This window comes from Muntiacus reevesi, chromosome 21 (genome assembly GCF_963930625.1).
Source record: "Muntiacus reevesi chromosome 21, mMunRee1.1, whole genome shotgun sequence".
Classification (NCBI taxonomy): Eukaryota; Metazoa; Chordata; class Mammalia; order Artiodactyla; family Cervidae; genus Muntiacus; species Muntiacus reevesi.
This window is the reverse complement of record NC_089269.1, coordinates 45,761,200-45,773,596: the sequence shown is the minus strand read 5'-3', so window position 1 is coordinate 45,773,596 and position 12,397 is coordinate 45,761,200. Positions and strand designations below refer to the sequence as shown.

Genomic DNA, 12,397 nt, shown 5'->3' with positions numbered 1-12,397 from the left:
TTTTTCGAAGGGTTTATTTTGTCCAAACGCTCCCACAAACAGGGCCCAGTGGAACTTCCCAACTTCATGCCTCGCTAACGCCCTAGATACACCCTCTGGGAAGGCTACCGCTCTGCAAAGGGTGGAAGGCTGGCATTGAGTCATTCACTTTTGGGTCCTATTGTGGCTACTCTGCCTTGCACTTGGTAAATAAATAGTAAACTTCTGTGCAACTGAATTCCAGATCCCTCTCAGTTCCTTGTTTGTGCCGAGTTAATAATACATCCCAGCTCAGGCGCCAGAGTGACAGAGACACCGAGAGTGATGAGTAGAGATTGGACTGTCAGTCACCTGTAACCACATCCTCCTCATGTCTCTACACAAACCAGGCGGCTCACAAACAGGGAATTCTTTAGCAATTACAGAGTATAATGTGGGTTACATTTTTCTCACATTCAAGTACCTACATTCTAATACTAACAGAACCTCTGTGCTCATTTTTAATGCTCTATAAACCTTTCATTACTGCTAATCACAAGAACATTGCAAATATATTTGAAGAGAGAAAATTCTTAAGTGATTCTGTGTTACATAGATGATAAGCAATGTAAATAGAATTGGGGAGGGAATTGTCAAATGAATGAAAAGATGAACATGACAATGAGAAAGTTCGCCTTTCAATTTCCCTTGCAATGCTACAGAAGTAGACAGTGCTTGCATATTTTTTCTGAATTTTATTTGTCTCTATTTACAGCTGTGCTGGGTCTTCGTCGCTGCCCGCGGGCTTTCTCTAGTTGCGGTGAGCAGGGGTACTCTCTAGTTGCGGTGCATGGGCTTCTCACTGAGGGGGCTTCTCTTACCGCAGAGCACAGGCTCCAGAGTCTGTGGGCTCGGTAGTGGTGGCTCTCGTGCTCTAGGGCTCACGCAGGCTCGGTAGTTAGGACGCACTGGCCTTGTTGCCCCGTGGCATGTGGAATCTTCCCGGACCAGGGGTCAGACCTGTGTCCTCTGCACTGGCAGGCGGATTCTTAACCACTGGACCACCAGAGAAATCTTGTTTCCATGTTTTTAAAGAACAAAATCTGCTTAAAACTCACACTCCTATGGTGAATCACTGTGTTGTACACCTGAAACTAATATGACACTATTAAAAACCAACTATACTTCAATTTAAAAAATCAAAAACACATACACACAAACCTAGAGAGATGCTGGCTTTTGAGTCATGAATAGGTATCTTCTGGGAACACAGTAAAATTTCAGGCTGAGACTGATATGAAAACCATTTAGATATGCAGAGACATGAAAACTATTAGTGTCTCCCACATAATAACAAGTGTGTTCAAGTATTTTGACCTTGTAAGATTATTTCCATTCTAGGAGAATGGAGAGATTTTGAAACTTTATTTCCCTGCTCCCTCCTCCCCCCTGCCATTTTCTATAAGGTGCCATGACTGCTTGAATTCCATAAATACGTGTAACCTTCTTCAGGTGGGCAGTGAGCAAAAACTAATCCTTGTATGTAAAGATTAGTAACTTACCACTGATCCATTCCATTAACCTTAGAAACATATAAATTTAGTGAACAAATCCTCCTCTATATGAGTATTTATGTCTTGAGGTTACTGAAAAAAGAAGATTCTAACAGGATAATAGGGACTTTCACCTTTGGTTAAATGTTTGTTTTTTTGTTGTTGTTTCATTTTGCTTTTTCTATCTTTGGCATTTTATTTTTGTTGTTATTTTAATTGGGGCATAGCTCCCTTACAATGTGGGTTGCTGCTGCACAACGAAGCAGAACAGCCATATGTATACACACACCCCCTCCTTCTTGAACCTCCCTCCCACCTTCCCCCCATCTCACTCATCTAGGTCATCACAGAGCCCCAAGCTGAGCATTCTGCACTCTACAAAGCAGCTTAAGGGTGAATAGGCTCACATAACATTTCAAATTGAGATCCATCAAAAAACTTCATCTTACAAATGAGAAGACTGAGGGTGAGGATGCTAAGACCTTATGAAAACACACCACATGACAAGAAGCCCATGGCCCTGCATCACATTTCCCCTTGGCACTGTGTCCGACTGTCCAGTGATTACTCTGAGGTACATCAACCTCGGTGCCACTAGCACATTGAAAGTCTAAGTCAAAGTCAAAGTCGCTCAGTCGAGTCTGACTTTTTGTGATCCCTTGGATGATACAGCCCACGGAATTCTCCAGGCCAGAATGGGTGGGTAGCCTTTCCCTTCTCCAGGGGATCTTCCCAACCCAGAGATTGAACCCAGGTCTCCCGCATTGTGGGTGGATTCTTTACCAGCTGAGCCACAAGGGAAGCCCAAGAATACTGGAGTGGGTAGCCTTTCCCTTCTCCAGCGGATCTTCCCAACCCAGGGATTGAACCAGGGTCTCCTGCATTGCAGGCGGATTCTTTACCAACTGAGCTACGAGAGAAGCTCAGGTGAAAGTCGCTCAGTCATGTCTGACTCTTTGTGACCTCATGAACTATATGGTCCATGGAATTCTCCAGGCCAGAATACTGGAGTGGGTAGCCTTTCCCTTCTTCAGGGGATCTTCCCAACCCAGGGACTGAGCCCAGGTCTCTTGCATTGCAGGTGGATTCTTTACCACTTGAGCCATAAAGGAAGCCTGGGCCAAACAATTCTTCATTGTTGTGATGTTGTCCTGTGCATGGCAGAATGTCTAGCAGCATCCCTGGCCTCTCCTCTCTAAATGCAAGTAGCACCCCCATCCTAGGCAAGACAACAACTAGAATTTTCTGAATGTCCCTTGAGGGCATCAATCCCAGTTAATAACAACTGGTCTACCCCAGGCCATCTTAGGACTTTAATCAACTATTCTGTTTTATATTTTCTGGGCAAATACTTTAAGACATTAATGCATCATTCCAGGATAGAGTTCTAAATTATTTATTTGAGAAACCACAATCTTACCAAGAAAAGAGACTTCACTGCTTTTTTGGCACTTCCAAATACAACTAAGAGCAAATTCTGACTAGGGTTAGCTTATGCCAACTTTTAGCATAAATTAAGGTTAAGAAAGAAACAAAATACAGACTGGAGAGTTTTGATCCATGTTTAATGAAAAAGAAATTACAAGAATAGAAATGGACATAAAACAAAGAGATCAATTTGGGGAAATATTGTGATAGAACAGGGGAAAATAATTTTAATCCTGAATTTACTCATGTATTCTTATTAGTTATCACTGACCCAAAACAGAGGGGTAGTTAGAATTTTACTGATGTTTACATGGGAACTCACCAAAGTAATGTCCAAACAATACCTTTCCATTTCCCCTAGAACACACGCAAGCAAAGGCAGAAATGTTTACCAGGAGGTAATGTGGCGTGAAGAAAATGCACCTTTATCAGTTCTTTATTACAACAGCAAGTTAGCACTACAAATGTGGGCTGACACAGACATACCTGCTGCTAATATTTTCATAAGAAAGCTTTTATGATATGCAACCATGCATTCGTAGTGCAATCAATCATGGAGGGATTAAACCTAACTGGTGAACATAAATATATGCAGTGAAGTATCTGACAGTTCACATTGGAGCACAGTTGAAATATTAAAGACATGAAATTTAAAAATACACCAATGTAAAACTGCAGTGGGCATCTTACTAGGCTGTTTCATGGCCGAATTCTGCTTGTGATTCTTAGTAGAAACAGTCAACGTTCTCTATCATTTTCTACCCGGATATATACAGTATGATCATATCTTGCTAAATAAGGAAAAGAAACATTTTGAAACGAATTCTGATCTCTAAAAACATCTGGTAAAGGTTTGCTCTCATTATCTTATTTAAAAGAAAATAGCCCTTCTGTCCAACTAGATTGGCAAACATGCAACTCTTTAGTGTAGACCTTGGCCGTGTGTGTAATAAGGAGAAGTGACAGATTTTACTAGATACCCCTTGAAAATAAAAACTGTTTTGGCCAGTGCTCCGCAGTCACCAACCTCTTATGCTCACATTGAATCATGTCAGGTTAGGACGAGCCCTGTCTCTTCTGATACTGTATTCTGAGTTTCTCCAGTTGTTCTACACACTGGGACTGGGCCAGCTTCAGCGTCCGATTCTCCTCCGTCAGGGCCTCGAATTCCCGAGCCAGCTGAGCAGCATCCAGCTTCTCCTTCTCTGCCTGATCCAGCTTGGCGATGAGCTCCTTTCTGAAGATGCACGGGGCAGGTGAGGCAGAAGCACAAAACGTAATGAAACAAGTTAAATTACACAGCAACAGCATACTGGAAGCCAAATATGTCATTCCGCTCTGCTAAATCGGACCGATTTCTGCTTCTCCAATGATTTACTTTAATTTTTCCAGCTTCACAAATGTTAGCTCCCTTTATTTTATTCCAGTACCTCTATTAGGTATATCCAAAATACTTAAAATACACTTCCATAAAGCTCAATAAGTCCATCAACAGTCAGAAAGGTGATCCTTTAAAGAGTTCAACAAACTGTAAATGTTACCACTATTTTGGAGAAAAAAAGCAGAAAATTTTGTTTACAACTTAAGATGCTATTGTCTTAAGGGTAGGGGGACTATAGTTTGTCCCTTATTGATTAATAAGTTTTGTCCTCCAAGTTCAGATATTACTTCTCTTGTTTTCTGAGTTTAACAAACCTTGACTAACTTTCTTTGAACTAAGAAATTCCAGTTGCTTCCTGCAGGTTTTGTTTTCCATGCCTTTCTCTAGTCCTTATGTATATCTTGTCACTTTAACTACAAAATGATGTGCCTACATTTGGTAGGAGTCTGACTCGAGAATTCAGGAAGCAGGCTAAGGTTATTGGAGGGAGCCTGTAGTGATAATGCCTTAAACAAAATCAGTTTTCAATAAATATTTGCAAGTAGTTCATTGATGTAAATACACATAATAAAGAGCCAAAGATTTGGAGTCCATGTTTAGATTTAATAAATTGGGGGTGGGGGGCACACGACCCCATGGACTGTAGCCTGCCAGGCTCCTCCCTCCATGAGATTTCCTAGGTAAGAATCCTGGAGTGGGTTGCCATTTCCTATTGCAGGGGATCTTCCCAATCCAGAGACTGAACCCGCATCTCTTGCATCTCCGGCATTGGCAGGCAGATTCTTTACCACTGGAGCCACCTGTGAAGCCATTAATAAACATGACAACCCAAAACAGGTCCACTCCACTTATATGTGTCAGTTAATCCTAAACTAGATTTAACTGAATTCTCCTTTACCTCCACATAAGGGTATGTCGCATTTCTCCCTCCTCTGTAGGAAAAAGTGCAGAGACCTGGAAGACCACTTGAACCAGGAGATCAAACTTGGCATTTCTAGTAATGAGGTCAGCAGATGTTGCACGCATCACAAAAGACCCCACATCTTTTCTGTGGTGTGTGCCAGCTCTGCTAAGTCACAAAGGCTGACTCTTTGTGAGTCTATGGACTGCAGCCCTGCAGGCTCCTCTGTCCATGGGATTCTCCAAACAAGAATACTGGAGTGGGTTATCACGCTCCTCCAGGGGATCTTCCCCACACAGGGACTGAACTCATGTCTCATGTTTCCTGCGTTAGCAAGCAGATTCTTTACCACCACTAGTGCCACCTGGGTATTCCTTCCAGAACATGCAAATACCAGACAACCTCAAACTGAGGGAAATGCTAAAAAGAATAGCTAGCCTGTACTCTTCAAAATGTTTAAAACAACTGTTCCACATTTTAAAACACTAAAGAGAAATGACAACAAAATCAATATGCAATTCTGGACTGGATAAAAAAAAAAGCTGTGAAGGACATTATTGGGAGAATGATGCAATTTCTTGTTGCTGTTGTTTAGTTGCTAAGTCATGTCCAACTTTTTGTGAACCAAGGACTGTAGCCCACCAGGCTTCTCTGTCCATGGGATTTCCCAGGCAAAAATACTAGAGTGGGTAGCCATTTCCTTCTCCAGGGGATCTTACAGATCCAAGAATCAAACCCATGTCTCCTGCATTTGTATATGGGTTCTTTACAGCTGAGCCACTAGGGGATGCAATTTAAATATAGGCTATGAATTAGATAACAGTATGTGTCAATGCTAAATTTCTTAATTTTAATTATTGTACTAAGCTCAAGTGACAGAAAGTCCTTGTCCTTAGAAAACGTCACTGAAGTATTTAGGACAATGGAGCTTGATAGAGATATAGATGTTGAAATTGACATACACATATATATCTGTATATATACATGTGATACAGAGAGATATATATCCTACCTCTCTCAGAGAGAAAGAACCCCAGTAGTGTGCAGCTTTTGGGAGAGGGAGAATAAACCACAACTGGGGGAATTTTTAATAATTAGTGAATGCAATAAAGGAAATATGGGGGTTCTTCATACCATTTTTGCAACTTTTCCATAAATTTGAAACTATCAAAATAAACAGTTGCCTTAGAAAAAGAGCCAAAAGAAATAAGAATAGAAGTTCTAGTATTTTCTTCCTGCATTCAATGGACTACCTTGTAGACCCAATTTGGTGACCATTGAGTAGTGATCACGTATGGATGTGAGAGTTGGACTGTGAAGAAAGCTGAGTGCCGAAGAATTGATGCTTTTGAACTGTGGTGTTGAGGAAGACTCTTGAGAGTTCCTTGGATTGCAAGGAGATCCAAGCAGTCCATCCTAGAGGAGATCAGTCCTGGGTGTTCACTGGAAGGACTGATGTTGAAGCTCAAACTCCAATACTTTGGCCACCTCATGAGAAGAGTTGACTCATTGGAAAAGACCCTGATGCTGGGAGGGACTGGGGGCAGGAGGAGAAGGGGACGACAGAGGATGAGATGGCTGGATGGCATCACCAACTCGAAGGGCATGAGTTTGAGTAAACTCCGGGAGTTTGTGATGGACGGGGAGGCCTGGCGTGCTGCAATTCATGGGGTCGCAAAGAGTTGGACACGACTGAGCGACTGAACTGAACTGAACTGAACTGACTGAGCAAAATCAGCCATTGGAAAGAAACAGCCCAACAGGGACAAAGGGAAGATAACCTGGAACACTGATATGCATATACACAAAGTTCCTTTGGGCTCTAATTGATCTTTGAATCTTCCATGGTGTTTAGAATACAAAAGCTCCCAAAGACAAATTAGAAGTTTGGGATTAACATAAACACATTACCATATACAAAATAGATAAATAACAAGGACCTACTGTGTAGCATGGGGAACTGTACTCAAATCTGAAAAGAATCTGAAAAAGAATTTCTATGTTTATATATACATAACTGAGTAATTTTGCTGTATACCTGAAACTAAGATAACATTGCAAATTAACTATGCTTAAATGGTTTAAAATGGTTTTTAAAACTGGTTTGAAAAAAGAACATAGGGAATTCCCCAGCAATCCAATGATTAGGACTTCACATTTCCACTGCAGGAGGCATGGACTTGATCCCTGATCAGGTTCACTGTGGCCAAAGGGGAGGGGGAAATATAAAGTCTGCAAAAAAATACTTGTTGATTAAATATAATTGAAGAGTAAGGTACCTCAAGGTCAACATATGTTTTAAAGATAAAGAAACAGAAACTCAAAGTACTAAATCTAATTGGGAAAAGTCACACACCTATTAAGAAATAGCTGTGAATCGAACCTATCCTTCTGATTAAATGTTTAAGGTTCTCGCCTCTAAACTTAGCTTAAGCAATAAACGTTAATCATTAAATGTTACTTAATTATGGGGTTATGGGTTTCCCATTGACTCAGCAGCAAAGAACCCACCTCCAATGCAGGAGATGTGGGTTTGATCCCTGAGTTGGGAAGATACCCTGAAGGAGGGCATGGCAACCCACTCCAGTATTTCTGCCTGGAGAATCCCATGAACAGAGGAGCTTGGCAGGCTACAGTCCATAGGGTCACAAGGAGTCAGACACAACTGAAGTGACAGCATACACACACAGCTTCTTATGTAACTATCTTAAAGAAATTGATCATAAAACTTATGTAAGTAAAAAGAGACATGCTGCCAAATCCCTCACCCGTCAGATCATCTATTCCTGTTCTTTTCATCTCTTCAAATTAACTGTGTCACACAAATAGTGGCTACTTTCCAGTTTCCATGTCTGATCTTGCTTAAAACTCATGAGGACATCCATTACCAGTTTTAACTGGTAGGGAAAATAAATCACAAAATCACAGATTTTACAACTAAAAGGAATGGTCATGATTATCTAATCCAATCTTCTTGTGTCGGAGAAAGTCAATAATAATTTATTCCTTACTGGAATCAAGAAGACTCAATTGATAGGTTTCTAAATTAGTTTCATGTATTTGATAAGCAATTCTACATCTATTTAATGAATACTGTCAAAATGTCTATTGCCTCCTGCCCAAGACCTATTTATAAAGACAAATTGATGCTCATCCATTGTGCTGTGCTGTGCTCAGTCGCTCAGTCGTGTCTGACTCTTTGCAACCCCGTGGGCTGTAGCCCGCCAGGTCCCTCTGCCCATGGGGATTCTGCCAGCAAGAATACTGGAGTGGGTTGCCATGCCTTCCGCCAGGGGATCCTCTCAACCCAGGGATTGCACCCAGGTTTCCCGTTTATATAGACAAATTGATATTCATCCATTAGCAATTCATAATTAAATCCTGGCACATCAAGCTACAAAGACAATCTTATAAATAGATGATCTGAAGAACAAGTCAATATGTATGACTGACTAGATAGGGTCTTGCTTTGATTTCTTATTTATCATTTCTATCATTCCCTTCAAAAGAGTTGTGATAAAGGTGCAGAAGAACATCATCACAGGAATCTTATTTCTGATGTCAAGAACCTGTAACAGTTCTCCACGTGATGTTCCTCAACAGTGAAAGGTCATAACCTTGGCTGCACCAGAGATGATCTGTTGTCCCCATCCTAAGCTGCATGCCTGCAAAGGTTTTATTTGCTAAAACAAATAGGAAAAGGGGAAATCCTAGTGAGTTGGTAGAAAGAACTTGAAGACTTTCTGCAAAGTAATTCCAAAATGAAGGATATTCTTTATGTTGTAGGAGGTTGGAAATAGATTCATCATTAGGACAAATATTTCTCTGTTTCTATGAAGACCACTACTAAGGCTCTTTGAACTTTCAAAGCTGACTAAAGATTTTTATTTGGAAAAGAAAATCCTAGGCAGGTTAGCCCCTAGGAGCTAAAGTATTATAAATAGTAAAGTAATAAAATGCTATCTCCATCACGGGGAGACGTTTAGCTTAAATAAAGATTTAGACTGCACTGTTAGTGATTCTCGAAAGATCTGGGCTCTGTTGTTGTTTAGTCTCTAAGTCCGACTGGACTCTTTTCAATCCCATGGACTGTAGCACTCCAGGCGCCTCTGTCCATGGGATTCTCCAGGCAAGAATACTGGAGTGGGTTGCCATTTCCTTCTCCAAGGGGGTCCTCCTGACCCAGGGATTGATCCCACATCTCCTGCATTTCCTGCATTTGTAGGAGGATTCTTTAAAGGCCCAAATCATTATGACTGCGGCACCAATGGAAAGCGTAACCTCGTAGTCTGATGAAATCTGGGATAGCGGGATTTCACATAATTCTCACTCCTAAAATGAAAGAATCCCCTTGACCACACCTCCGCCTCTTGGAGCAAAGTGAAGACTCAAGACACTTCTTTGGCCCTTCCACTCATTCACTCCACATGTATTTGTTGAAATCCTGTTGCAAACCAAGCCCTGTCCTCCATTCTTTTTTTTTTTTTTTTTTGGCCTTTTTTTTTGTCCTCCATTCTTGATTGCCTAGTTAGTCTCAGGAAGTGTATCTCCCCTGTTGGAAAATGAACTCAAATCTCATAACTTACACAAAAATCATCTTATCTATATTAGACATCTTAGGAAAGAGGGTCGAATTTCACTCCCTCATTACTACATACCCTGCAAACACTTCATTCACTGTTTCTTTATAACGCTGAAAACCTACTTTCTAAGGGCTGTGTAAATATTTCAGAAAAATATGCTGGGAATGAAAAAAAGCGAGGTTTGGTTTTCAGTGTTTGCTAACCGTGGTACTGTGGAAAGAAAACTGTTCCCTGAAGTGAAGCAAGTAAAACACGTAAAATTGAAAACCTCCACCCTCTGGCCCTTCCCTGCCGCTCACCCTCTTTGTCCCCAGTCTTTGAGCGTTTCCCCAGAACACAGGTTAAAAACCTCTGAGTTCCAAAATGTAACACAGGACTGTCCCAAAGAAATAAATGTTTTTGGCGAAATAGAAAAACCTTTTGCTGCTGGAAATTTCAAAGCAAATTAAATACCATAACTAAAATCAAATCAAAATAGGGCTGTTTCTAAACTGACTTGACAAACTGCTTACGCTCCATTTTCCTCCATCCCGATATATTCCCCTCAGTGAGATATTGCTCCCTCAAGCATCATTTTAAATACTTTAAAAAGACATGAAGGGACTTGCTTTGCAATCCGGCAGTAAAGACACTGTACTTCCAATGCAAGGGATGTAGGTTTGATCCCTGGTTGGGGAACGAAGATCCCACATGCCATGCAGAGCAGCAAAAAAAAAAAGACAAGAAGCACAGATAAGATGTTAATTGTGGTATTTCCCCTGTAAAAACCCTTTTCTAATGTTTTGCCATTAAAATTATATATCTTTTTTTTCAACTCAATAATAAAAAGACAAATCAATATAAAAATGGGCAAAGGATCCAAATAGACATTTCTCCAAGACATCATAGGAATGTCACAAAGCACATTTTTAGCTATCAGGGAAGTGTAAATCAAAAACCACAAAGAAACATCATTTTATAGGCACTAGCATGACTATAATCAAAAAGACATAATAAGTGTTGGCAAAGATGTGGAGAAATTGGATCATTCATACATTTCTAATGGGAATATAAAATGGTGTGGCCATTTCAGAAACAGTCTGGCAGCCCCTCAGAAGGTTATGGGGTTTCCCTTGTGCTCAGCTGGTGAAGAATCCTCCTGAAATGCAGGAGACCTGGGTTTGATCCCTGGGTTGGGAAGATCCCCTGGAGAAGGAAAAGGCTACCTACTCCAGTATTCTGACCTGGAGAATTCCACGGACTGTATAGTCCAAGGGGCCGCAAAGAGGAGGACTCGACTAAGTGACTTTCACTTCAGAAGATTACACATGGGGCTATCACAGGACCCAGGAATTCTACTCCTAGTAAAAGTGAACTGAAAAGATACATCCCCTCAAACACTTCTACTTTAATGCTTGTAGCAGCATTATTCATAATAGCCAAAAGTGCAAAGAATCCAAAGGTCCATCACCTGACAAATGGATAAACGAATGTGGTATAACCATACAGTGGAACATTATTTGACAATGAAAAGAAATGAAGCACAGTTGTATCTCATTTTATTGCACTTTGCTTTATTGCGCTTCACAGATACTGTCTTTGCTTTTTTTTTTTTAAACATTTGCTCATTTTGTGTCTCTGTATTACATTTTGGAAATTCTCAAAATATTTCAAGCTTTTTCATTATTGCTATATTTGTAATGGTAACCTGTGATCTATGATCTTTGATGTTATTGTGTAAAAAGAGCACAATTTTCTGAAGGTTAGCATTTATTAGCAATGAAGTGTTTTTATATTAAGATAAGTACTTTTGGGGGCTTCCCTGGTGGCTCAGCAGTTAAGAATCCACCAGCAGTGGAGAAGTTGCAAGAGATGTGGGTTCAGTGTCTGGATCAGACGATCCCCTAGAGTAGGGAACAGCAACCCACTCCAGGATTCCTGCCTGGAGAAGCCCACGGACAAAGGAAACTGGCAGGCTATAGTCCATAGGGTCGCAAAGAGTCAAACATGACTGAAGCAACTTAGCATGCACGCGTATACTTTTAGACATAATGCTGCTACACATTTAGTAGATTACATACTATACTTAACAGATTAATAGTATAAACACGAAAGGGAAGCGAAAGTGAAAGTTGCTCAGTCGTGTCCAACTCTTTGAGACCCCATGGACTATACAGTGCATGGAATTCTCCAGGCCAGAATATTGGAGTAGGTAGCCTTTCCCTTCCCCAGGGGATCTTCCCAACCCAGGGATCGAACCCAGGTCTCCCACATTGCAGGCAGGTTCTTTCATAATCACTGGGAAACCAAAGAATTTGTGTGACTCTCTGGTGCAATATTCACTTTATTGCCATGGTCTAGAGCCAAACTTGCAATACCTCCAAGGTCTGCCTGCCCTGACACATGCCACAACACAGATGGACTTCAAAAATATTACACCGAGAGAAGCCAGTCACAAAAGACCACATACTGCATGACTTCATTTCTCTGAAATATCCAGAATAAGCAAACACACAGAGACAGAAGGTAGATGAGTGGCTGCCAGTGGCTGGCAGGAGGAAGGGGAATGCGGACCGACTACTTGGGGCATCAGGGTTGTTTTGGGGTGATGAAA

General features: G+C 41.0%; 1 protein-coding gene across 2 annotated transcripts in view; it reads right to left on the bottom strand.

The window, feature by feature from the left end:
- Positions 1-3,078: 3,078 nt before the first annotated feature.
- The window catches only part of MAP3K7CL (MAP3K7 C-terminal like), a 48,461-nt gene continuing 39,142 nt past the window's right edge, over positions 3,079-12,397 (bottom strand). For both annotated transcript variants that reach the window (XM_065913665.1, XM_065913664.1), the window contains exon 5: positions 3,079-4,176. In XM_065913665.1, the coding sequence (XP_065769737.1) occupies positions 3,996-4,176 (181 nt within the window). In that variant the 3' untranslated portion in view covers positions 3,079-3,995. The remainder of the gene's footprint in view (positions 4,177-12,397) is intronic.